The sequence below is a fragment of the Opisthocomus hoazin genome, chromosome 11 (genome assembly GCF_030867145.1).
Source record: "Opisthocomus hoazin isolate bOpiHoa1 chromosome 11, bOpiHoa1.hap1, whole genome shotgun sequence".
Classification (NCBI taxonomy): Eukaryota; Metazoa; Chordata; class Aves; order Opisthocomiformes; family Opisthocomidae; genus Opisthocomus; species Opisthocomus hoazin.
The window spans coordinates 8,588,724-8,614,817 of record NC_134424.1 but is presented as its reverse complement, the minus strand read 5'-3'; the positions used below and the strand labels follow the sequence as shown (position 1 = coordinate 8,614,817).

The 26,094-nt window shown below is 46.6% G+C and overlaps 1 protein-coding gene across 3 annotated transcripts in view; it reads left to right on the top strand.

Moving 5' to 3' along the window:
* The first annotated feature begins 718 nt into the window (after positions 1–718).
* SYNPR (synaptoporin) overlaps positions 719–26,094 on the top strand; it is a 113,091-nt gene continuing 87,715 nt past the window's right edge. The window contains exons 1-2 of one of the 3 annotated variants that reach the window (XM_075432938.1): positions 719–751; positions 835–900. In XM_075432938.1, coding sequence (XP_075289053.1) covers positions 734–751; positions 835–900 — 84 coding nt within the window. In that variant the 5' untranslated portion in view covers positions 719–733. Of the gene's footprint in view, positions 752–834; positions 901–4,330; positions 4,466–24,405; positions 24,562–26,094 lie in introns of those variants that run through there. The other 2 variants (XM_075432937.1, XM_075432936.1) reach the window with 2 other exon arrangements.

Below are 26,094 nucleotides of genomic sequence, written 5' to 3'. Positions count from 1 at the left end.
GTATTTTTTTTTAGGCAGATACCGCTGCCTCTGACCTACTTATGGCCCCAATCCTATTTGAGCGCTGGTGGCAGGGCTGGTGGCCAGGGCGGCGCGGAGGTGAACGCGCAGATGTCTGCGGAACCAGGGCCTCCGCCTAGTCGCTGGTGATGTGCTGTCAAACAGGGCGGTGGGTTTGGCCCCGAGCCTTGCTGGGGCAGGACCCGGCTCCATCACCACACGCCCCGGGGAAGCGGGAGCGCGGAGGGCGGCGGGGAAGCGCTGCTCCCGCCAGGCTCTGCCACCCGGGACCGGTCACAGTTATTGGGGCTCTGCTGGGAAATGAGGGCAGGACAGCGGCGGCCAGCACCGCGCTCCGCTGCCAAGGCAATGCCGCGGGAGCGGGCGCTCGGAGCCCCCGCACCGAGCTCCCCCGGGAGGGCGAGAGGGGAGCGGAGGGCGCGAAGACGCTCACGCTTTCTTTGCGGGGGGGTGGCGGGGGGGGGCAGTTTGTTTTCTTCCGCTTTTTTTTCTTTTTTTCCCCTTTTCCTTCCTGCCCAGAAATAAAAATTATTAAAAAAAAAAAAGAAAAAAAAGAGATAACGCCGATTTGGAGGGCGGCGCGGGGCGGCTCCCGGGGCGGTGCGGGGGGGTGCGGGGCCCCGCCCGGCTGCTCCGCCCGGCGTGCGCGGGGGCAGCGCCGGCGCCGCGCGTCCTCGGCTCGGCGGGGCTCGGCTCGGCGGGGCTCGGCGCCATGGAGGCGGTGGACCAGGTACGCGGGGCCCGGCGGGCGGGGAGGGAGCGGGGCGCGGAGCGGAGCGGGCGCGGCGCTGACTGCCTGTCTCTGCCCCGCAGCTCGCCTCCGCGGGCGCGTTCCGCGTGGTGAAGGAGCCGCTGGCCTTCCTCAGGGTGCTCGAGTGGGTGAGTCCGCGAGGGGGCTGGGGGGATCGGGGGGGGGGGGTGTCCCCCAAAGTGCCCCGCGGGACAGGTGGGAGCCGGGCGAGGGGCTGGGGGCTGCCATCCCGCAGCGATGTGAGCGGGGGGCTGCGTGTGTGGGTACCCCCCTTCCCCCCCCCCCCCCCCATCCTTATGCTGGATGCAAACGAATTTATTATTTTTTTTTCAATCGAGGGGGAGGGGGAATAAATAAATAAAAAGAAATCCTCATTATGCGTTTAGCAAACTTGTCTCTGGGCCGAGCGGGGAAGGCGGCGGATGAGCGGTTTGCGGAGCGGTGTCACCGTGCGCTGCTCTGACGCTCATCCGCGGCGAAGTCTGCGGGTCAAGCGACATTCATCGCCGGTGGGTCTGCGGGAGGAGAGAGCCTCTCTGAACGGAAAGTTCAGAACATGTCATGGAGGATTAATCACGTTCCCCGAACGCCGGCTGGCTGGGGAGTTATGTAAGCTGCGGATTTCGGGGGGCGCGTCCGCGTGCGTTCATCCGCGTGTTCGCGCCCGCCGCGCGCAGCTGGGCCGCGGGCTGGTTGCGAGGGGCTCTTCTGGCGTGCTGGGGGCAGATGCTTGCCCCAAACCCCCTCCCTGCCCGCGGTCGGCAGCTCCTCCTCCTCGCTGGGCGCCTCGAAGCACCAGGTCCTGCGGGGCTGAGTGATGGGGATGTGGTGGTGGTGCCCTGAGCTTGGGGCGAGGTGGCCGCGCAGCGGGGTGACCTGCGTGGGGACGATGGACAAGGTCCCTGGTGTTCCTCACCCGGAGCTCCCACAAGCCCACCCGAAGCTGCTGCTCCTGCCTTGAGGTGAAGTCCAGGGGTTGAGCCCCAGACACCAGTCTGAGGGTGCTTCAACCACTCTGCAGCACTCGCCACGAAGCAGAATGGGGAGCAAAGCTGTTTCTATGGCAGATAGCTGCTGGGAGCGTGGTCTCTTGACTGTTTGCCTGTTGAAGCTGTGTCTGGTGATGGTTGGGAACCGAGCTCCTCTGGGAACGGCTCTGGGCCGGGGCGTGTGGGCTGTGCCCTGCGAGGAAGCTGTTCCCCTCGGCGCGTTGGCATCCTCGGGACAGCGAGTGGGAACTCTCTTCTCTTGGCAGTTTGCTAGGTCTGTAACTTCTTCCAGCAGCCGAGTATAAAAGCTGCCTTTGTCATGGTTGAAAGCCACATGTAGAGCTCTCCCGGCTGCTCTATCTGCGCGTTGCCTGGGTGTATTTATAAATATAGATGCACATGCGGCTGTACGTAAACAGAGCTCTGCTGACACGGCTGAGGTGCGTCAGCCCTTGGCAGTAAGGGAATGTGGGAGAAGGGTGCAGAGTCTGTTAACATTTAAGATGGTCTAAGAAATTACTTTTTCCCCTTTTGGCACATATGTGTAAGTAGAATTAAGCACATTTTAGTGCATGACATGTCAGACTGTGGAAGACTTTTTTTTTTAAATATACTTGAAAGGCTTTTTGGACTACCCAAATTCCAGCTCTGTACACTTCATCTTGTTGCTCCCACCTTCCTTCTCCTCTCACCATGCCTGCCAACTGCTATCCACCTCTCTCTACCATCTCTGGTCTCAACCAACTGTCCATTGCCATGACTCTTTTTATCAGCCTAATTATAATTTAAAACTTTAATAAAAGACCAAATGCTCCAGCTGATTCTGTGTCTGCTTCCACGTTCCCCGACAGCCTCACAGCCCTCAGTGTGCTTGATCAGAACAGTCAAATGACACCGCTAATTGCTGGATTTACAGCTGCTTCATTTTGGGTGCTAAATGATGTGTGAGTGAGGGTTTTTGTGCAAAAAGTGCTGCTGACAGTGGAATTTATTAAACCTGCTCTTGTTAACGCTGATGAGTTTTTTTGAGCTTTACAGTAATCACCTGTCAGAGGGTGTGACCAGTGTGGTGTGCGTGACGCGGCAGCTGAATCAGAACACCCAGTTTTACAGAGTTTTAGGATTTGGGAAAGCAAGTGCAAGTAATTTTAATCTTGCCTGCTTTTGGCTTATTTGTCATCTAGAATGGAGGTGTTAACTTCTGCTTTTGGGAAAACTTATGGGTTTTTTTTAGTGCATATTTCCCAGAAAGCCAAGTTTTGGATTTCTAGTGTGAAAAGCGAGCAGGTAGGGCACCAAGGTGGGGAAAGCCCTTTCTGCAATCTGAGCAGGGGAAAACTGGTGCTTCTGCCCTGTTGTTTGTGTACTGGAGCCCATATGCTGCTCATGGCACCTCTTAACACCTCCCACTTGAGTCCTAGATTGCATCTGCAAAGGAATAAAGTTCATGGCCCAGCTGATGATGCAGCGATTCTGGGCGTTGGGTGGCTCTCGTGCCTGGGGGGAGGCTTTGCGGTGTTGCAGCCCAGATGGCAGAGATGGGGGGTTCCTCACCGGGGCTGGTAGGGTGGAGATGGTGTAGACCGAAACTGTCCTCAGCTGGTCCAGCCAGTCCAGCCTTGAATTTGCACTCTCATCTTTTGGGCAATTCGGGCAGGCCCATGGTGGCTTAGGGGTCATCACGTCTTTATTAATAAACCTCTTGTACAACCACGCTGCTGGAATTTGTGTGGTAGCGGGTGCAAACATTTGCAAGTCTGGAGACAGCTGAGGTGGCTGTAGGTTTCTCAGGTGTGAAACTGTAACTGTTGCAGAATTAATCTATAGGTGTGCAAATTCCAGCTTCCCTGTAGTCTGGCTCGGACATGGACCTCTGTCTTGAGGAGCAGGGGCTTTATAAGACCTGCTTCAATCTTCTAGTTTGGCTGTCACCTAACACCCAGAGAGAAGATGCTGAGATACGACTGATTATTCTGAATATTCACAGCACTGTAGTATGTTTTCATTCGTATTTCCCATGTACTTTGTAATCTTATTTTTAGCCAGGAAATTACATTTAGAAGTCATTAAGAGACAATAATGGCTCAGGCCCAGGAAAGGTTAAGAGAAAGGGGAAAAAAAAAATAAAGGACTGTAGAATTAAACAAAAGTTGTGTTTTTTGAACTCTGCCTTGGTTGTAGATTGTGTACTTAAAGTACGTGGATCACAAATCTGGGCTTGGAAACTGCATGCAGCTATACAGGATAGGCCCTGGGTGTTCCCAGCTTTGAGGCAACTCTTGCTTCGTGGCGTGTGCTGAGGGCAGGGAAAAGCTGTTTAAAAGCCGTGTTTGTTCTTGCTCCTCTTCATTCCCTTGGCTGTTACTCTGCAGATCTTTGCATGAGAAGAGGGTGTCCTCCTGAAGCTCATTGCTGCTCCACTGTGGCACTACAACCGGTTGCAATGTCACAAACACTGCTACAACTTCGCTTCAGAAATGACTCTCCTATATCTGCACCTGACAATAATGAATAAGGAAAGACGAAAGAAAAGAAATGTGTTCGTTTGTCTCCCCGGATTAATTTCAGTCCTGTGGAACTCTGGATGTGCTTAGACCGCTTTCGTTGGGGTCCACAAGAAGTGAGCGGGACGAGCAAGTTTGTCAGTTGTGGTGTATTTGTTTCGCAGTCGCTGCCTCTCTGGAGCCCTGCAGAAGCGAATCAGGTGAGGAGCAGAGCTCCGGGATGTGTACACCAGCGGCCTCCTGTGTAATCAGGTGGTCACCTGCAAAATGTCAAAATGGAAACTTTGCTAGGCCGAGGTTTTTAACTACTTCTGTTGCTTCCTCGCAGTGGTTTGCCACAAGCAACTTTCCTCCTGCAGACCCAAAGCAGCCTGACGTTTGTCCGGTTTCTGTGTGAAAGCACGGGAGCTGCAGTGCTGTCCGTAACGCCTTTCCTCGCAATCCCTGATAAATAGCAGAGATGCAGGAACTCCTCTGTTTTGCAAGTTGGGAGGTGCTGTGGTTGCCTTGCTGGTTATTTGCAGGTGGTTGTTTTAAAATACTGTGCAACAAGCTCCCTGCTCCACCAGCTTGCAGCCCTGCTGGCATGGGCACAGCAGACGGGGGATTTTGGGCACAAAGAGTGCACACGTAGCTCTGTCTAAGCCGATGTTCCTTGTGTCAGGGTGGATGTGAGTCATTTATGTTGCAGGACAAATCTTGTGGACACTGGGCCTTTTCTTGATAGGACAACTTGGAAGTGGACTTTAGGATGTTCAGTGAACCCAAATGCGTCTGAGGTGTTGTTTTAATTCTTGCCTTTGTGTAGAAAAAATACATTCCAGGCCTTGCATGACTGCAGATCATCACTGATCATGAGCATCTTCATGGGATGTGCCAAAGATTTCCAAAGCAGTTCAGGGCACTTGGACAGCAAATCCTCATTCATCTCTGGTGGAAACTGGACAGAGGAATTGCAAGACGGTTTCAAAAATCTGCGTGTATGTGGACCAAGCCAACCTTGCTTTGCTTCCTTGCCTTCGTGATGTGATCACTTGACTGGGGAGCCAGGAAAAAGGTCAGGCTGTCGCCAGCCTGGCAAGAGTCAAGCTTGCTTTGACTGTACAGCTTCTGAAAGGGTTAGCACCCCTTGCCTTGCAAGCAAATGTGTATTTGGAAGGCAAAGGGAATCTGAATCTTGAAAGACTGGTAACAAGTCTTGTCTTTTGTCCTAATGCTGATTGCTCATCTGGCCATGGAGCAGTTTTGTTGGCTTTTATTTTCATGCATATGAATGGACATAAGTAGCTGCATGCTTTCAAATGTGTCCTAGAAAAGCCTAGATATCTTGAGATGCTGAAAAGAAATGAAGAAGGTAATGCTTGCGTGAGGCATGTGTGATTTAGTAGTTTGCTCTGTATGGTGTATTATGGCCTGAGATATTTTGTAGTGGCTTGAGGCTCTTCATCATGTTTGCTTGTTTGTTTTTTTGCTTAACCAGAAGGCTGCTGTCTACTCTGGCGTGGGCAGAGACTTCAGGTGATGGAGTAGGGTAACCTTGCTGAAGCTTAATGCTCCTCGTGGGTGCAGGGCTGGAAGAATTGAGTGTTTGATCTTCTTTACCCTCAAATTGAAAGAAAAGCCTTGATAAAAACAATATTTCTTACTGCCTGCTGATGTTGCTTATGCAATGCCGGGATCAGATGCTGCATTTAGTGCTGGGTCCATCCATCCTGACGTGCAAGATACACAAACACACGTAAAAAATGTATTGTCAATTTTTTTGATGTCTGCCTTGGAATGTAGGTACCTAGCTGTTCTTGAAAACCTGGGCCCAGTTAGTACCTCAAAGGTCTTATATGTGTAGTGTCAGGTCAATAAAATATGTGCCACTTAATCAAAAAATGTAAATCCATTTCTATGGTATTTTAATATTAGAAAGGTAATTACCGTGTAACTAACCCTTCTCTGTAAGCTGTCATTAATTGGATGATTTTTTTAATAGGCAGATTAGCATAATACATGCAAAATACACTGCAGCTCTGTACAGACAAAAATTGCCACGGTGAAACGACGGGATGTGAGCATTCAAGAGACCTGAGCCCTGTGAACAGGCTTTATCGGTCCCTGTCATCGGACGTACGACTTCTGAGCACATATCTGGGCATCGGTAATCTGCAGGCAGGGAATTCTGTTGGACAAGTTGTTTTTATTAGGAAGAACTGGAAGGTGGATTTTGCCATTAGGCATCAGGCTCTGTTGTGTGCAATAGGAAAGATCTGAAAAGTTTGTAGTCTCGCTGAAGACAGATGTGAAAGCCATATGTCACTCTGCCAGTGGGACTGGGAGAAAGGCAGCAGAAGCAGTAACGGTGCTTACATGGTATTTTACCTTGTGGTCTTAAAGTCTTGGCTTCTGGGAGTCTTGTGATTCTGAAACCTTTGGCTTTGATAAACTGAGTGCTTTTAGATCAGGGTAGCACAAGGATGGAAGCCCTAAAGGCTGAAAACCCAGAAGACAAGTGAAAGAGCAGAAAATCTGTCTTATGATTCCATAGTTTTATGCAGACTGCAGAGAGCCGGCTGTTCTGCACGCTGTTCACATGCATGTTTATCTGTGTGCATATCTCGTTAGAAACTGAGAACTGTGCCAGTCTTGTCTCATTGAAAAGTTGCTGTTAAAATGGTACAACTGATGGTACAGGTGAGGAGGGAAGGAGAAAAGGTCAGCAAGGCCTGAACACATTGCAAATAGATGACATCGTTCATCTGAAAAGTGCCTGCCATTTTCCACTTAGGTTCACGTTGTGATTGTGGGAGAGTTGATTTTAAAAGGTCACCTAACAATTCATTTAAATCCTGATGGTTCTCAAGTAGCCCAGAGTGGGACTTGGTATCCATGAGTTAATGTAGCATTAGCACATGTGGTTGAGGTGCAGTGCTCCAGGAGGCAAGAGTTTTTGGAGTTATGTTCTGCTTCCATGGAAATCCCTGGGTGAAACCGGTAAAATCTCCTTGTGGTAAACCACCTTCTTGATGGCAGAATCTGCTGGCGTTATCTGAATGTGGCTGTTCGAAGCATTAGGAAGAGAAGATGAGGAGAGAGACTCATTAATGCTAAATTTGATTAGATATGCAAACCAGGTTTCTATGGAAGGAAGAACAAAAATAATCTGACTTTCAAAGCAGCAAGAAGATGCATGGAGATAGAGTTCTGCCGTTAGATATACACAGTTAAAGTCTCCTTGCCAATTTTTATGAGGGAGATGTTTCTGTCATCACTCCTGTAAATCAACATCTGCATAATTGGAGCCCCGGGTAAAAGCCCTGCATATTGACATCTCCGGATTCAAATGTTGTAGTCAGGGGAGGACAGGCTTGGAAGCGCTTGTGATAAAACCCTTTCATCATCTGGACCCTGTGGTCCCTGAGTTAACCTGGCTTCGTGGCACTATGCATGATTGCAAGGGGCAGGAGACCTGGTCATTGGCTGAAGTCTCTGCTCTGCTCTGGGAGAGAGGAACCCCTCCTGATGCAGGAGAAGGGGAGAGGCAGAAAGCAGGTAACTCTGGGCTCTGTGCAGGGCTGGTGATGGAAGGCAAAGCGCTCACGCCGCACCTCTGCAAGCGTGGCTTTCTCCTTGGGCACCAAATAAAAGCGGTTAAGTAGTGTTATGGTCCTGGGGTGCAGTGTGGAAAACAGCACTTGGCCGTCTGGCTGGCTGTCCAGCCCGGCAACTAGCCAAAGGGGTCTTAATGGCTTTTACTCTCAGGGGGGATCTGCAAAGTGCTGTGAAGAGCATTATGGAAAGGCACATACAGTGTGGAGGTGTTGCTTTTAAGGTGTTTGTTCAAAGTGGCATATGTACTGCAAAGTGTGACATAGTTGCTAAGGTGACAGCTTGCTTGCTTTTTGGCAAAAGCAAAAGGATATTGAATATAGACAAACTGTAAGCTTTTGCTTTGTTTTATTTGCGCAGTTTTATCTTCTGGCTGTTGTAGAGACTTCTCAGGTTTGTCTTTGGCAGCAGTGTTTTCCCATTCAGAATACTTCACTCGGTTGGAAAAGCTGATATTTCTCCTCATTCCTGAGGAAATGCTTAAATCGCGTAAGATGATGGGGGTTTCAATGGTTGTAACTGTAGATACAAATTATGGCATTGAAAGGGTTTGATAATAACATTCAGTCAAGTAAGGAAGTATTCTCTAAGAACCTTTTATATAAACAAAAAATATTGGGTGTTGCCTCATTAGCAGCCTATGGGTGCAGGCACATCCGTGGGCGTCCATGGGCAGAAGATTTTTACAGGTAGTATTTGCACGCATTTGCAAACTGCTCAAACCTAAGCTGAACTGCGTGGTGAGGTGAGGACTCCTGTCAGTCGCGCTCAGAGGTTGGTGGTGATGAAAGGGAGCGAGAGCCTTGCACCAGACAGCTTGGTTACTGCCACAGCTGGGTATTTCCGTAATGCTGCTAGGGGAGAAGGATCAGCAGAGGATTAGACTGACGTGGCCCCTCAAGAGAGGGGGTTTTCCAGACGAGTAGCCGTCTGTGGCATGAAGCAATGTAGTGGTCCTCAGTGTGGAGAGGAAAGCAGAAAGGTCTCAGGAGCCTTATGCCAACTTAAAGCAGTGGGGTATGTGCATGATCCAGGAAAACTGGCCAAGAAAGGCTGAAGGAGTGCACTCATTGCCCTTCATTGTTTTGCCTTTCCTTGCTTTGTGATGTTCTAATGGATGGAAAAATGTGTTTCTCTGAACAAGCTGTTCTGTCTGTGCCTCTTCCCGAATTCCTTAGCATCTGGGGAGAAGACTGTGTTAGAGGCAGAACCTGCGGGAGCTGGTGAGCTCACGCTGTGGGGAGCAGAAGGTGCTGCAGTCTGGAGCTTGAGATAAGAGTTGGGGGGAGCTCTGTGGGCTCCTGCTCCCAGATGAGTGCTGGTGCAGATGTCCCAGGCCCGGTCTGGCAGTGCCATCGCAAGGCAGAAGTTAGCAAGGGTGTTTCTAGAGTGGTTAGAGATGATGACACCCTACACAGGGGGCTTTTGTTGGGGGTTGGTGATGTCTCTTTGCTAAGAAGACTCCAGCAAGCATCCCAGGCACTGAGATGTGAAGTGGAAAGTAGTATCCTGTTTCTCTGTGTTAAGGAAGCAAGAGAAAAGCTGTGGAGCAGGAAGATTTCAATAGTGTTATACATTTTCAGGTGAGAGGTGTACAGTCCCAGACCCACTGTCAGAATTAAATCTGATTTGACTGTCTTGCAAAACTCCTGACCTGTCAGCTTGATCTTTATTCCATGAGAAATACCAGAGCCTGCTGCAAGCAGCCTGACTGAATATTGACTAGAAGTGCTCAAGAACCTGAAATATTGAAGGTGAAATTCTGCCCAGAAGATCTTGGAAAGAAATGCTACCTAACATTGGCAAGATCGTTGATGCATCAGGAAGTAATTTATAGTAACAGCTCTTCAGTAGCTTTTTGAATTTTAAAAAGAAGTTTATTGTGTTTGTCCTCAGTCTTCGCTTTTCCTGATGCTAACGCTCTGCCCTCCTGTGTTACTTCTCAGGTGATGCAAATCCAAAGTATCTTCGGCTTGAAGTGGTAAGCCTCAGCTCAAATCCTTTGGCCCTTGCATGTTGGGTGCTTGTATTGGGGTCCCATGTTTCACGCTGCATTTGTCGATCTTCCTAACTTTAGGTGAAAAGCCTCTGTGGCACCCCAAGTAATACTGTAGAAGTAGCAAAGTCTTAGTTGCCAGGTTCCCCAAAACAACTGGCTTCTTGGTTCAGCCTCCCTGCTGTCGGCCATGTGATGGCCTATGGGTGCCTTCAGCATCCAAATCAAAATACCCCAGGATGCCAGGAAATATCGTACAGTTATTTAACAAGTGAACTTGAGCTTTGCTTGAACTCTTTTCAGAATAATCTTCTCCCTGGCTTTGTGCTGGAGGTGTATTCGAAGGAAAACAAGACCAGTCCCCTCATCTGTGCGCGAGTTTAAAACCACAAAGTTGCTTCCCCCGGCTACTCCTCGTGCAGAGGTGATGTCGCACACAATATAGCACTGCGCTGCATCGGGTTTTTACCCCATTTAAAATAACCTTCATATGGAGAGAGTGGTGGCTAGGAGCAGTTGAACATGGCAAGGTCACAGCTCCCTGTTGGGACTGTCAGGGGGAATGATGCCCATGGGTGTATATTGTGCCCAGCACGTGGGGTTGGGTTTGATACTGGAAATTGGCTTCTTGCTGCGGAATACAGATATTGCAATAATTATCCTTTGGAGTTGAGCAGTTTGTTGAAGTGCTTTTGTAGAGACTGTGCTTGAAAACCTCTCCTTGCAAAACTAACGCCATCGTGGGATTCCCCCACTGCCAAATCCAGCAGCCGATAAATCCGGCAGAGCTCTCCTGATAGCCATCTCCAAGGGCAGTCAGCGTGCTGGAGTGGAATTAGGTCCCGGTTTGAAAGAACATGCCAAAAAATTAAACAATGGATGCCTTTCTGTTTAATTTTAACATTTTAATTAAATTTTTGCTGCTGTGTGTGTTTGATCTCAGCGAGCTGATATACGCGGTGTCTGCTGTTGCGTCGTAGCAGCGTTTTGTTCTAGTCTCGCACGCAGATGCAAGGATGCGTTTGAGTGTGGGTAAAAGCGCAGAAGCTACACGCTGCCGAGTACCGAGTGCATCGCAAACTGACTTTTGCAATTGGCGACCAAAGGCACGTGGACAGGGAGGTTATTCATGAGTATGGCTCAGGAGAGCTTCTTTCTGAACCTATTATCTCCCGATTTTTAATCTCCTTCTGTGAATGGTGCCGCAAGAAGCGTTTCCTTGATGGAATTACTCATTGAGAGGGTTGAGGCCAGGAGCTGAGATTTTTATAGCAAAACAGGATCAGTTTCAAGTGGGATAATGAATAAAGTTTGATCCCTCAGAGAGCAGAAACAGTGCAGTATGGCTTAGACCGGACACATCTATTGATTAGTCCCAGCCAAATGCCCGGTTTGAGAGCGTTTGGCAGGCTGCTGGCTTTCTACACAGCCGTGCAAAATGTGGGTACCGAGCGGCGCGTAGCCAAGCAGCCCCACCACAGCCAGTGTCTGGATGTGTGGAAAAGTCTTCGAATAAGGATATGGTTACACATTTCCCCTGTGCTGTTGGTGGTGGGGCTGTGATGATAACGGGAGGAGGTAGGCGAGCTGAGAGTGTGCAGTATTTTCATGGCAAGGAAAGGTATTAGAGTGAGCTCCCTCATGTTGTGTAGCCTGGGGCAGGTGACTGAGGAGCGTGTGGAAGATTTGTCCTTTGCAATTTGGGCTGAACCTAAATGCCAGGGAAGCAGCTGTCATTGCTGCATCGAAGGGTCATTGGTAGAGCTGATTTGGAAAAAGGAATTTCATTTCCTTGGGGGAATAATAATTTTAAATGTAAATTTCCACTGTAAATTTGGTAATCTGAGATTGTGAATGAAGAAATATTTTTGCCAGAAACTACGATGTTTCAGCTCAAAATATTTCTGTAAAGAAACAGTGGTGGGGTCATATTCTCCTTCTCTGCACAGCCCCAGGCTCGCTCCTCCCGGAGGGGTTGGTGATGGATCACATCAAGCGTGACCCTCCTGTGCATCAGGCGGTGTGGTCCAGCCATGGAGCCTGATTCATGAAGCAGGGGCGGCACAAGAGGCCGGCTCAAACTCCCTGGAGGCACAGCAGTAGTGTTCCCAGGGTAGATACTGCAAACCCTTAGCACTGGAACTTGTAAAGAAGAGTCAGTGCTTTTGGAGGGAAGACGACAGCTTTTTTGGAGAAAGATGGGGAAGTCTAAAATGCAGAAAATGTCTTGGTGGGAAATTTTCATCCGAGTTTTAAGATGGCATGCGCATATTGGTGTTGTAGTCCATGTTTGCATTTTGTGCCTAGCCTGTTTTTTTGTCAAACGTGGAGTTTTTCAGAGCTGCACAGAGGCAGCACAGTCCACTGAGCAGAGGATCGGCGAGCCGCAGCCGCGAGCCTCCCCGTTTTGCCGGGTTGGCTCCTGAGGCCGTGGGTGCTCCAGCTTAACCGCTGCAGCCTGTCGCTCGCGGCAGGCGGCTCTGCGAAGAGCGCGCCCGTTCCGGTGTGAGATCTGTGCCTGGCCAGATTGCGAGGCCCTGGCAGGCAGCAGGAGCTGGCTTCGCGGCGGGCCGACATATGCGGGGACGCCGGGTGAGCCACACGGCAGAAAGCCTCCTGCCGCTTCCCGGGGAGGGACGATGCTGTGAAATGAGCTCCTTCCCTGTGGTCCTCCGCGGCCCTCCCTGCTGCTGGGACCAAGTGCTGTCAGCGTTTTTTGCCCCCTCCCCCCCAGTTCTGTTCTTCATCCCCTCCACCATGTTTTCACGGCAAAATGACAGCAAGAGGAGGCTGAGAAGGGCTTGGGTCTCATGGCAGATCTGATCCAGCACAGCTTGCATTGCTGAGCAGTGACGTGGAGAAGCTTTTTCTGCCATATAGCTTACGATAGCATAGTTCGCTCATTTTTAAAAATAGTTTTCCATCTTTTTGTTTATGTGCTCATTAGCACTGGCCACCCGTGGATGTAGTGTTGTTTGTTAATGCAGCTGAAGATGCTCTGACAGAGCTAACAAGTATTTCTTTGCACAGCTTAGTCCCTAAAAATTAGTGACTCAGCAATGATCAAACATCTCTTGTGGGACAAACAGTTCTCAGCTATTTCCAGCTTGCAGTAAAACCTGTGTGTCACTGGGCTGCTGGGAGGCAGGGCTTGAGTATCCCACATCTGTATTACTTCTGGAGAGAGATTGCTAAACATGTCCTGGATGTTAGGACAAGAGTACTCTTGCTTGATTTGAAAGAGATTTTTTTTTTTTTTTTTTCTGGGGATTTTTACACTCCACCCCGTGATGCGTTTTGGGATGCATTCAGCTTTCCCTTCTGAATAGGGCTCCAGATGATGGAAATAAATTATCATAAATTAGAATAGATTGCACTCTTCAGCATCTCTACATCTGTCATTATGTTTCTTTAACAGTTCAGTTTAACATTTATACACACTCTGACAGCAGCTACTGGTGTGTATGCTATAAATATTGGCTTGGAGAAGACATTAATGGAGTTTAGGTAAACGTTTGATGCCGCTGAGATTCTGTTCCATATGGTGGTATGCAGCAAAATCGGATTCTGTGTGTCACGTATAGTGCTCTTGTGTTCCCTATAGACTGGCCTGGCATTTCATCAGCTTACCGCGTTACCAGGACAGCACAGGTGCCTTCAAAGAGGAAAGTGAGCTGCTTGCAGTCTGTTCTGGTCTTCAGCACCTGTATTGTTTGCAATGTTTAACGCCAACGCATAGCGTGCATGGGTGGGAAGGGCCCAGGGGAAAGAGACATCTCGCAGAAGCAGCGGTCAGGAATTAGGTAACGAGCTGTAGGAGCGCTCTGCTTTGAACATCTGTGAAGAAAACACACTGGATTTTCTGACCAAGATGACATTTTGTTAGACAGCAACTGAGTAAGAGGTCAAAAGCTTTCCGTGTTAGTCACAGTTGCTAAACCTGAAATTTGTGACTCTCAACCCCTGACGAAACTGTCACCAAAAGCACACGTGGAGAGCGTTGCTTCGGGGTTTGAGGAGTCTGGCTCAGATCCCACTTACTTGCAGGACAGATAGCCGAGAACATCGTGGCAAGAGGCAGAAAAATACCTTCTGCTCCCTCTGTGTTCCTTGCCATCATTCAATAGAATTTGGATGTCTCCCACAAGTCTTTTTGTTTTGTTGGTTTGGGTTTTTTTTGGTTTTGCTGGTTGCAGCACCTTGATTGGAGTAGCCGGATGATATGGATGCCGCCTCTGCAGTGTTTCTCTGATTTACCCCAGCTTCAGGCTAGCGTGAGGGTAAGAAGTGTGTTGTTTGGCTCAGCGCTGCGGAGGGGCAGTTGGGGTAGAGCAGCTGGGCAGCCCAGCCTCTGTGCCTGATGTGGGGCCCTGGGAAACATCTGGCTCGTGCCAGCCCTGGGGCACATCTGCTGCGGAGAGGAGCGTGGCTGCTTCGTTTGCCCCTGTGCAATGCAATGTAAGTAATGAAGTAACCGTAATGTACTAACTGACTCAAAGCAGGGCAATCTGAAAAGAAAGTGTTCTTCACACTGTAAATTGCTGAAGGTCCTTATGATGCCAGTGAATTAAAAATCTGAGAACAAGAAGCCCTCCAGTGCTGTAAGGTCAAGACGCATCTTCTAAAAGCTGCTGGTGGGGAGGGGAAGAAAGAACTTATCTGAATGGAATTTTATTTAAACTCTGTCTTGTGCGGTTCTGGCTTACTGCAAAGAAAACGATGTATTCCCCGTCAGCTGGAGAGCTGGAGGATTTTTTGGACAAACTGAATGGGTTTCTGTGATAATGTCGCCCCTTTTGATCTGAATTGTTAGCCAAATTTTCAGACCTTTGCTGGTTATTTCTTCTAAAAGAAGCGGTTGCTTCAGATGTTTTGGTGATGCACTGGCAGTGCGGAGGAGCTTGCTGTGCTCCTGTGTCCAGTGTGGGACACGGCATCTGCAACCTCCTTCCCCTCTGGCTGGGCAGAAAGCCCTCTCTTACCTTTTATCAGGTTTCCAGGTTTTATCATTGGTCTGACTGCTTGCGTGGTTCTTCTGCCTCAACTTTCCTCTTCTTTCTGGCTCCCGTGGAAAAAAATGTTTTGCAAAACCATTAGCAAAATCCTTCCGCCCAGAGCAAAATCTTGCCCATGGTTTTCCTTTGAACAGCTAGTTGTGTCTCTCTGAGCTTGAGGCTGGCATTTATGTCTCTTGAATGATGCTATAAAGGAACTAAACTGTGTTTAAAGAAAGGCAGCGTTTCCATTCGCCTGATGATAAAGACGTTTTAGCCCAGCCAACAAGATTTCATGGTGAGCCTTGCTCCAGCAAGGAACCCTTCAGCCTTCTCCAAGCTGAAAGAGAAGCTAGACTCCAGGGAGCAGTTTCAAAGCATTGAAACTCTTTTATCCTAATTTTTTTGTATTTCTTTTCTGCATCTTTTGGCTCTTTGAGGCCTGGAGACTTCAGACCTGGACGCTCTGGGTGCAGCCCCAACCATGTAGCTATGACAGGCACGGGTTTCTCCAGGATGCTCTCATATGAGCATGCTGAATTTGAGAAGGGATGTGAAGTGGGAGGAGATTAATGTAAACAGTCTCCATTGGATCACTTGTCATGAGAATATCACCTTGAATTGTTTACTTAATTGCATTTTTTAAATTTAGCTCTGATCTAGACTGTAAAGATACTGTTGGGTGGAGGGCAGAGAAAGAAGCCCATATTCTGGGTAGATTTTTCTGTTAGTTTTCAAATATACATGAGGTTTTCATAGGAAATGGGTCTAAGCACTTCTTTTTAGTTAAACCTTCCAGGTTTTAGATTTCACATGTGACTGATGTTCATAAATCCCAAAGCTATATATTTTAGGCTTTCTGTCCCCATAGTAAACCTGGAGATGCCTCATTCCCAGTTCCTGCTGTCACCGGTACCTGTCTGAAAGGACCTTGAGGGTAGGATGGGAGAAAAGTCACACTTTTTGCACTCCAATCAGTGCTGGATCTTGGAGTTTAAAAATACCACAAGTGAAAAACATGGATGTGAGTCATACAGAAAACACCCTTCAATTCTAAGGGAATATAAATATCAGAGAAACACATTCTTCAGATGTTACCTTCTCCTGAGAGGTAGCCACATGTAAGATGTCTGTTTGAAGTGTTCGATCATAAACATCGGTCCCCTGCTGTCAGAGTGACCACTAGACACGGGAGACACCTATTAAATGTTAATAGCTAATACTGTGCCACAGCTACGTCAGTCACGAGGCTCTGAGTGAGCTTTGCATGAAGGGAAAAGGCAGAGAAGGCTGCGACCACACTTCTGGGTCAAGATACTCCAGCGATCACAGTCTGCAGTAAATTCCTCACTTCTGGAAAGTCTGGTGCTCGCTTTGGACCTAAATGCTCATCCGCATCTAACGCATCTGGTGTCATACTCCAGGACAACATATCTGCGTGCTTTTGGGGGATTGAGCTCTTGCTTTTCAGTCATCCCCTTTGCCCCGCAGCAGCTGGGAGACTATGAGTTTGTATCAGCTCGGCTTAGTGGTATTTTTGAAGCAAGCATGTGTTAAAATGTATGTGCATTTCCCTGTCTTTTTACAAGATTAATATTTTAAAGGCTATTTAATAGAAAATTGTTGAAAATTACTTAAACCTGAGACATGCTGGAGAGATCAGAGAACTCTTATCTTCTGTTGAATTAGTAATGTTGAATTAGACAGGAGAAAATCGTTTTCAGTTTAAGTGGCTTTTCTCAGAACCTTTTACATGTTTAAAATCTTCATTCATCCTTCTAATAATTGTTCCAGTTTTGGCTCTCCCTGAGCATCCATACAGACGTGCACAATGCATGCAGTTCTGGCCCTGACCCATTCAGCCAAGCTGTACATCCCTGAAGACCTTTAGGGAGCCCCAAACCCACTCAACTCAGGGGTACGTTTTCCTCCCATGGATGCAGTGCAAAGATTGGGTGCTTCATGGGTAATTTCTTACTTGTATTTGAAAAACCTGGTTGTGCTGCTGGCTGGGAGAATGGAGATCATGAATGCTCTTCAGTGTAGACACTTCAGCATTATCTGCCAAGAATCTGAAACATAAAAATTTGAACTAGAAATAACATTTGCCTAATATTTTTCAAGAATGCTACTGTGAGCCTCTGCAAGGGGAATTACAAATATTGCTTTGTTTTTCTTCATAACTCTTGGAGGGGGTTGGCCTCTCTCCAGTCCCCCTCGCTAACAAGCTCCTGTGAGAGCTTAGCAGAGCAATGTGTGTCCTGGTTGCACCAGATGGATCTCATTTATGTTGCTGTTCATAGTCACGATAGGCAGCAAATGGAGTGGAGCCTGAGGCAGCACTTTGCTGCCTGAAGTTTGTGCCTGATGAATTACGGAGATAAATAAGGCGAGAGTCTGCCTTTGCTTTTCCCTTTGAGTGTGCACAAAAGTGTTAGGTGGCCCATGTTTGAAGAGACAATGTGAAATGAGCTTTCAAATATTTCCTTGAAGTTGTCTTAATTATTTCTTTATAATAGTAAGGAACAAAGCAGAAGAATCAATATGTCTAATTATTACATCTAAATGCAAGAGAAATTAGCCAGTGAACTCTCCCTTCTCTGGGGAGGATTAATCTTCCTATGCTCTGTTTCAAATGTCTTCCAGAAAAATGAAAGGCTTATCACCTAGGAAACACGTGGTCCTAATCGCCCAGGTCTGGCACTTGGATTTACAGGCTGTGAGGAGACTCTTGGTTGGTCTTCTGAAGCACAGAAGTAGATTGTTTTGCTTGTGTTTTAATTGTTGGATTTTTGTAGCTGGGCGATTTGAATGACAGACACTAGTGGGGCATGTACCACGTGTCATCCAGATAGCCATCCAGATAGCCTTGGCCGGCTCTGGACGAGCTGGTGGACCTGCTCAACACCAGGCAGTGCCGTGTGGAAGGGATGGGCTGAATCCTGATGTGATGCTGTCAGTGGGGCAGTGCGAATTAGCTCCGCAACGAAGTGCTGTGTATTGGAGTCTGTAATGCTTACAGAGCTCTCTCGTTTACCTTCGCACTGTACAATGCGTGCTTTTTTGATAGCTGTGTGAGAATCCAAGAAGATACTGTTTTGCTGTGGCCTGGTGGTAAATAGCCATAAGACATTTACATGTGATCCTGGTAGGACTTAATTTTCACCCTTAGATTAGTCACTGAATTCAAATGACAAAAATAATTCCTGCATACTAGGTTTAGTATGGCAATAAATTCTGGTTTTAGCTCCTTGCTATTGACTTGCACCAAGCCAATGATACCTCACAGTACTTTCTGCTAGGCTAATTGTAACAACTTCAAGCTGTGACACAGATGTAAGTTGATTTCAGATGAAGTGTTAAATGAATAAATTAATCTTCAGATAAAAAATATTTAACCCCCACCCCCCATAAGGTCTGAGTTTCTTTAGATTTTGTTATTTGTTGTCATGTGTTATCCTGGTGGAAATCCAAGTCTGGAATTACTAAGATGGACTTCCCCAGAATATTACCACATTTTTTCATGGGTAGATCATGCTCAGGAAGAGAAGGGTTAGTTTTATTACTTGCCTGCAAACCCACCTCCTTGTAAAGACGACTAAGCAGCTAAAATATGACGCCTAAGTAAAATGAAAAAAGGGCCGTTTCTTTGCACAACACTGGGGAAATCAGCCTTACGGTTCACAAACTGAGATGACAGCTCGCTGTAGGGAAAACTTCAGTCCATCATTATTTTGCATTTTTGGGTTGCATTACTCGTGGCAGTTTATTAATTAGTTTCTATTTTGTACTCTTTCTTAAAAGAAAAAGACTTCAACTCATTATGTATCACTCTTGTACCTTTCTTCCTTCCCAAATTACTCTTTGCATCGTGGTCAGTTCCCATCTTTCCTGGATGTCGAGTTGATTAACTGGGTGATGCTGACTGGAGGGCATGGGATGGGCCACTGATGCACCACCTGATTATGTGGTCATGGAAACCCCTGGAGGTAAGACCTCTGTTATCAAAATAAATTGGGATTTTCTGCCAACTAACGGTTGCCAAAGCTTGCACTAATGCTAGATTCTGCTGGGTGATGCACTATGGAAGCCAATTAGCCTTTGCTGATAAGGTAGGCTTTGATTCAGCTTTTTCAGGCTTTCTCATTGCAAGAAACATGTATTACTCATTGAACATGCAAATGCATTTGCAGTGTGTAATTACAAAATTTTCTAAAGGAGCGACCTGTTTTAAACAGGGCTTTTGTTTCACTCGTATTCCTTCGTTGTGCTCACCAACTCAGTCACACAGTCTCATTCCGCAAACATAATTGACTGGTTTTAGGAGTTAAAATATCCTGTTGTTGAATGCTTTATGCTTCAGATACTGAATATAATGAAGACCACTGCGGTGGGTATGGAAGCTCTCTGCAACCACTCTGAAAGCCTTGCCCTTTGCAGCAAGCCTTTGGGAAGCAGCGGGCTGGCAATGCTGTGATCCACAGCTTGAGCTGATTTAGAACTGGTCTCGTCCCGATAATGCTGAGAACGACCTCTTCTTCTGTAGCCATAGGCAGGGATAACTTGTCCTGCTGAATGTGCAGCTCGTTGCACGTGATGGGAATTCGTTTATTGATCCAATTAGCTCATGACCTTTTTACAGGGTGATTGTGGATGAAACAGCGTAACTAAAATCGATTATGGCTGTGTATCACGTCTTCAATCTTTGACACTTGGGATTTGGATATTGCAGTGTGCCTTCTCTAGCTGATAATGGGTTGTGAATAGCATCAAGGAGTTAACGTATTTTCACACTCCTTAGAAATACATTTTCTGTGTTACATTCTCATGTATCATGTTGCTAACTGAGTGACAGTATCATGTTTGTTACCCAGTCATACATATTTTTCATAGCTTTAGTCACTTCATCTTAGAGATTGCACGAGTTCGTATATTTGTGTCTATATGCGTATGATGGTTTTTTTGGAAAAAAGCCTAGGAAATGGAAATTTTGTTTCCAGGTCGAATTCATAGTTATAGTCCTAGAGTGTATCAGAGGCATTCCTATAGCTAGATGCATATACTTCCTATTTGTGGTGCCTTTAGTTTACTGCATGCCTAATAACATGGAAATCAGTTTTCCTATTCAGAGTTGTATACTGTGATACACTGATGCGATTGAAGTTTGGCATAATTAGCATTTTCTGATTGAAACATCTCGCAAAATTCTCAAATCGGAGCAGTAGGAAGGGACACGGAGGTGGGCAGTGCAGTGCCCCATCTGCGCTTTCCTCATTGCACAGCCCATGTCCTGTGGCATGGCTGCAGCCCCGGAGGTGAGTGGTGGCAGGAGCAGAGCTGCTCTATCCGCTGGGCCCATGAGCACCATCTCCTGCGCTTTTTCCCCCAGACTCATGCAGTCATTATAAGCCCCAATCCTGCAGGAATAATCTTGTGTGTGGTGCAGGTTTTGTCCCTTTTGCGGATTATTACTGATGACTGCAGCTTCTCTTACCTTAGCACGGGGGCTGCTGGGTTCCAGAAGTGCTTGGTACGAAGGCGTACGTAGAGCGTGGGCATCCTCCACTTGTGGGGCTTTGCTCTCCCAGCCCGCGCTCTCTTACTAAGCCGGCTCCCTCTGCTAATCACGCAGATACTCCCAGGGTTTCAGCTGGTGATCACAAAGCAGGCTTCTCTTCTTGCTCTAAAGTCATGTGTCTGTCCTCTTCCAAATTAACAGTTTTCAAGTGTCCCACTGGACATTTGGCCTAAAATAGTCTGCACATTTCCACTGCTTTATTGTAATCTCCGACTTCCATACATGCACGCAAGCTCCGGTGAGGCCATGGTCTAAACGCCTGCATCACTGCAGCCTTTATTGAAATGAAATTCCATCTATGGTAGTAATTTTGCAGGAGAAGATCCCAGGACTCAGGACTAATGTTTGAGTGTGAATATCTGAATTCTAATTTTAATTTTGCAGCATTTGAGCTTAAACAGAATTTTTATAAAGTCTTAAGAATTGTAATGCTTCCCCATTTTATCAATAGTAACTGCAAACTTGAGAATATGCTGCAAAAGGCATGGAGGCAAAGCATTCAGTTAGAGAGAGAACACAAGTGCCTTTTTCCTCTGAGAAAAATTAGCAAAAAATCAACTTCCAGCAAACTGTGGCTTCTGATCCACAAGCTGATAAAATCTGCATATTAGTCACAAGTTATTTTTCCCAGATTTCTAGTTCATTCCGTTTTCTTAATTAAAGATGCTGAAATTCTCTTCCAGTCTTTTCAGTCTCTGTTTCATAACTGGTATACTTGGTGCGGGGGGAAAAATACCCCAGATCATCACCGCCAGCATTATTACAGCTCACATCTGGCAGGTTGTGATTTGTTTTTGTCTCAGCCAACAAAGATGCCAAGCTGTTTTTTATTCAGGAGTAAATCTGAAGAAGAATGTGTTCTTTTATTGGGACCATGTTCTGTAAAAATGAGATTTTTGCCAATGAGAAGGTGTTGTTTTATGATGAAAAACCACAAGGTTGAATTGTTAAATCCAAACCCTTCAGTGCATGGGGTTTGTGCTCAGCATCCCAGCACATCCAGTATTTGCACACTAGATTATTTTAAATCTGAGGTAAAGCTGCACGTTTTTTGCCAGAGCAGAAGCACGTAGGCATTCTGAGTCTTTACAGTAGTGGAAGTGTGTCTGTCCAGGCCTTACTGCACGATCAATTAATTGCTGTGAGGATTAATAGTACTTCACTGATTTCACTTGCCTGTCAAGGGCTTTAAGTGCCATAAGCTTTTCCTAATTGTAGGAGCCTTCTCTGGCTTGGGGAAGGGGTAACGTCACTTGCCTCATCTTGTAACAGGGCAATCAAAGGCTCAGGGAAATGGTTCCTTATCAGAAAAGACGTGTCTCTTGGTTTAACAGTGTCAGAATCAGCTTTTCTGCCAGAAATAGCAACCACTGGCTTACAGCATGGGCATTGCTGCTTAGGATAAGATGTAAGAGTATTTTGGGTGGAAAGCTTAGCTTTTTACAACTTTGTAGAGTTACAGTGACATTCTTGCTTTTCAGTCACAGAAGGTGTTTTCTGCACTTGTTTGGCATGTGGTAGTTTGTGTAAAAGTTGTTCAGATGGTGCTGCTCAGCCTGAGTTTCTGCCACATCATCACCTCTGGAAGAGCATCGGTGTTCTCGGTGTTGTGCGTAGAGCGGGAAGCGCAGCAGGCACAATCGGAGCAAGTGCCATAAAATCTGTTGGCTCTCGTGGTTTCCTATATACGCCCCTAGTTTGGTGCTGCTTCTTGGCAGTGTAGGTAATTTTTTTATTGGCTTTCAGTGTATTTTCTATCCTAAATTTAAATTTTATTCACTTCTGTAACACAGAGGGGTGCACAACGGGGAGGGTGCCTCGGAGGTTATCAGAGAATATACACAGAATCTGCAGACTGGGACTGTTGACCGGAAAGAAGCCGACAACCTGCAGCGCGTAGTTCCAGTTTAGTTTAGTTAGTTTGCGGCGGAAAACCATTCTACTGTATTATGCATTCTTTTTCCCACCAAGGGAACGTCCATACTGGTGCTTTTCACTGTCTGGTTTTCTTCCTTGCCCTCCTCTCTTGCCCCTTTTTCACTGCTGTCAGCCTGATCATTGTCTAGAAACGTACACGCGTTGGTCCGTCACTCATGAGGGGGATTGTTTTGGTTGCAACAAGGACTTCCCAGAAGAGCTAACAGGGTTTGTATTTTATTCTTCAATCTCTAACAGAGAAACTTAAAGACTTTCTAATCCACACTGACCGATGTGTGAGTTGAAGTGAATCTGCACATCTAGATAGAGCAGCGAAGATTTTTTTATCCCTTGTGAAATACTAAAATGCTATTAAAACAGAATGTTCCTGGTAATTTTATGTGTGTGTATACATAAAGATAAATGAACCTTATTGATTTGATGGCAGTCGTTATCCTAGAGCTATTTTTTCACAGGGTCCTTCTAACCACATTTCTAGACCTTTTTAATTTTCTCTTTAAGATTTGTTCTGACATGCTTTGTGTTTTGGAGTAATTTTCCCTCCACAAGATGAAACACCATCCTGTCATCTAATGTATTTCTTTAGTTTTGTTACTCGTGGCAAACTCTTAGAAGTTAAATGCTGAATTCATGGTGGGCTAGGAGGAATACATGATGCCATTAACCTCTGTGCATTGTTCTGTACTGAAAATGTCCTCTGTTTATTTTCTGTTAAGGCAAACAGATTGATTTGCCCGTGCAAGATTTTACCTCCCCAGTGTCATTAATAAAGACAATGTTTTCTAATAGCTATAGCATCGTGTCTTTTATTATTATTATTTTCTGTGGGAGCTTCTTGTTGGTTTCGTCTGTTGTTAGGTTGAGCAAATAACAATGTTCTGTGGTGTTACAACACTGTAACAACGGTGATGGGGTATAGATTGTGACTGTTGTTGTTGCACAGCGTGTGGAGATGATGGATGGTTTCCTTATTCCAACATACCGCCCGTCTGAAGAGGCCGTTAGAAGTCCTGCGTCTCTCGGCTGAAGGAGAATTTCAGGAAAAAACGAATGCAAAGAAGTGTTCCATAGAAGCAGCCTGTGCTGGAGGAGTTGGCCTAAACAAACAGGCTGAGCTAAGACTTCAGTGTCTGCGCCTGCAAAATCCGGGTGGAAATCGTGCTGGGTTGGGTACCGATTCTCTCCGAGTCATTTCTACTAGGTGGCATCACCGTGATTGCGATGACCGTCTTCTTGACTTTGCAACTAATGGGTCACTGGCAATGGATAAATGCTGATTTTTTTTTCATGTTATTGTGGTAAGACATTTACAGTCACTGCATGCGAGGGGGAGAAGGAGGGACTGCGTGCGTGTCCCAGCGTGGAGCTGGGCTGGTGGCTGTCAGCCGAGCAGGATATGTGCTGCTTTCCGGAGCAGTTGCAGCTGGGATACTGCTGTGCTGATGCCGTAATATTTGGATCTCTAGAAAAGATGGTTGGTTGCTATAAAAGTTGGACCTCTTACAAAAATAAACCAAAAGTTTTTTGGACAATGGGAGAAGCTTAAGACATGGTTCACAGGGGAGCAGCTCCTCTGGATCTAAGCAAAGCAGGTGAGACAGCCTGATTTGGTGGTGATTTTGGACAAGAAGCCTTTGGCAAATGCCCTTGCCCTGCATCTCCTGGAGGCAGAGAGGCTTCTGGTTGGGTGCTGGGATAAAGAGAAGCCTGTGGGAAACCCTCCCTGCAAGCTAGAGGAATTACTGTGCCCATTTTAAAAATTAATTCCTGTATTCATGATTTGATTTTATCTTACGTCTGACATGCTTGAAACGTCCCTACCTGAAATGTGTGATGGAGAGCCATTCTGCAGGGCTCGGTAGGTAAGAAAACAGTGTATTTCCATGGACGCACTGATTTTTACTTTCTAAAGGCAGAGACTGCGATTGCAGTCCATGTCCCCTAGGAACTTGTTTAGAGCAGATATACCCTCTAAAGGTTTAACTATCAGAAGCGTTTTCCTTTTTTTATTTTTCACTTTCTTTTTTTTTTTTTTAGTGAAAACTTGTAAAACATGGGCAAAATGTAAAGCTGAAAGGAAGAGAAGCCAGGAATACTAAAGAGAGAGAGAGCTCTTGCTTGAAAGCATTGGCCAAGCAGCTGTTCGTGCCTCCTATTTAGCATGAATGGAAGACATAGCCCTGATTAAAAATGGTAGGTAGCAGCTGCACAGCCTGGGCGAAGGATTACCAGATGGTTAACTGTGATTGACTTGTCTCCATGGAGCTCAGTGGGGAGGGAGGAATGGAATATCTGAAATGTGATGAACATGCTAGGTACACAATTTTTTTTATAATGAATGTGCCAGATTTGTTTACATGCTTTTTGAATAAAATATGGCTGCTAGTTTGACTTAAGACAGACATCTTTAGTACATGCTATGTTGCAAAACCTTGCTCTTTTGATTGTAGGTGTGATGATTCCCCCTCATCTCCCCCTCCCGTCCCCCCGGTGCTGTGATACAGCATAAAATAATTGGTTGACAGAATGTTGATTCTGCAGCACAGGGAGGATTTGCACAGATGGGAGTCAAAATATGTCTCCTTGCCTTATGCTAATGCCACCACAAAGGTTAGGGAGAAGTTCAGAACTGCATGTGGAATCCTTGTGCTGCTTTAGCGGTTGTGAAGTGTTTAAAGTCAGTACCTGAAGGAGGATCTGGACCCAAATGCTCTGGTTGTCTGCTCCCTCGGTTTTACAGCAAAAGGGTACCAGCGCTTGCTACATTTTCATAGTACAATGATGCTTACGTGGCTGCTTTTTTTTAACATGTGCCTGTCATGGCCAAAGTGGGATTTTTTTTTCTAGCATGGAAAGGGCTAGAAATCACATATATATCTAAAAATACCGTGGCAAGAGGATGACACATCAGCATGATTCCAAACAGCATCTTCTAACGGGGCTTGGCCGAATTTCTCGCGAGTGCCAAACAATTGGCACTTGTTTAAGCAATATGTTCTGCAGCGGCCGTAGGCACGTGCAAGGTGGTGTAGTCATCGTACAGCCTGCTCGCTGGGGTGGTGGGAGAAAGCTGTCATCGGTCAGGTCGATGGCCAGAACGCCTCACCCACGTCTTCTCCGGGGTGATCCCTGAGAAGTGACGGCTCCGTGCCTTGGTTTCTCTTCCCCTCCCTGTGATCTCGACCCCTTTGCTACGGGCAGCAGCTCTCGCAGTGTGTTTTCGGAGGAGTCCCAGAGCCGTGGCATCCTGATGGCCATGGGGTTCATGGGGAAAATGGTGCCCACGCTTCCAGCCTTCAGCCCCACGTGACTGCCCTGATGTTTGTGGGAGATGGATGTTGCAGGTAACTAAGGAGCAGAAGCCAGTAATTTGGAAAGTTATACCTTGGCATGTCTTTAGGAAAAAATCTGGTAATAACAGCAACTGATTTAGAAATGCCAAGATAAATACTGTGTTTGAGGGGAAGTGTCGCCTCCAGCTGCGGGGAGTGGGAGACGTTGATTGTGTGTTCCTTCAGCCTCTATGTTGAACGTTTTTACTTTGTGTTTGTATTAATTTTTCAAAGCAAATTACAAATATGTCAAAAAGATGGAATTGTCAGTTATGCCAACTCATTCGCTTGGATTTGAGTATGAATGAAATTGTGATGCAGATTTGTCTTCATAAATGCCTTGTTACCTAGAAAACAACACTTTTGAGTCTGTGACACTTAGTGCTTTATTGTT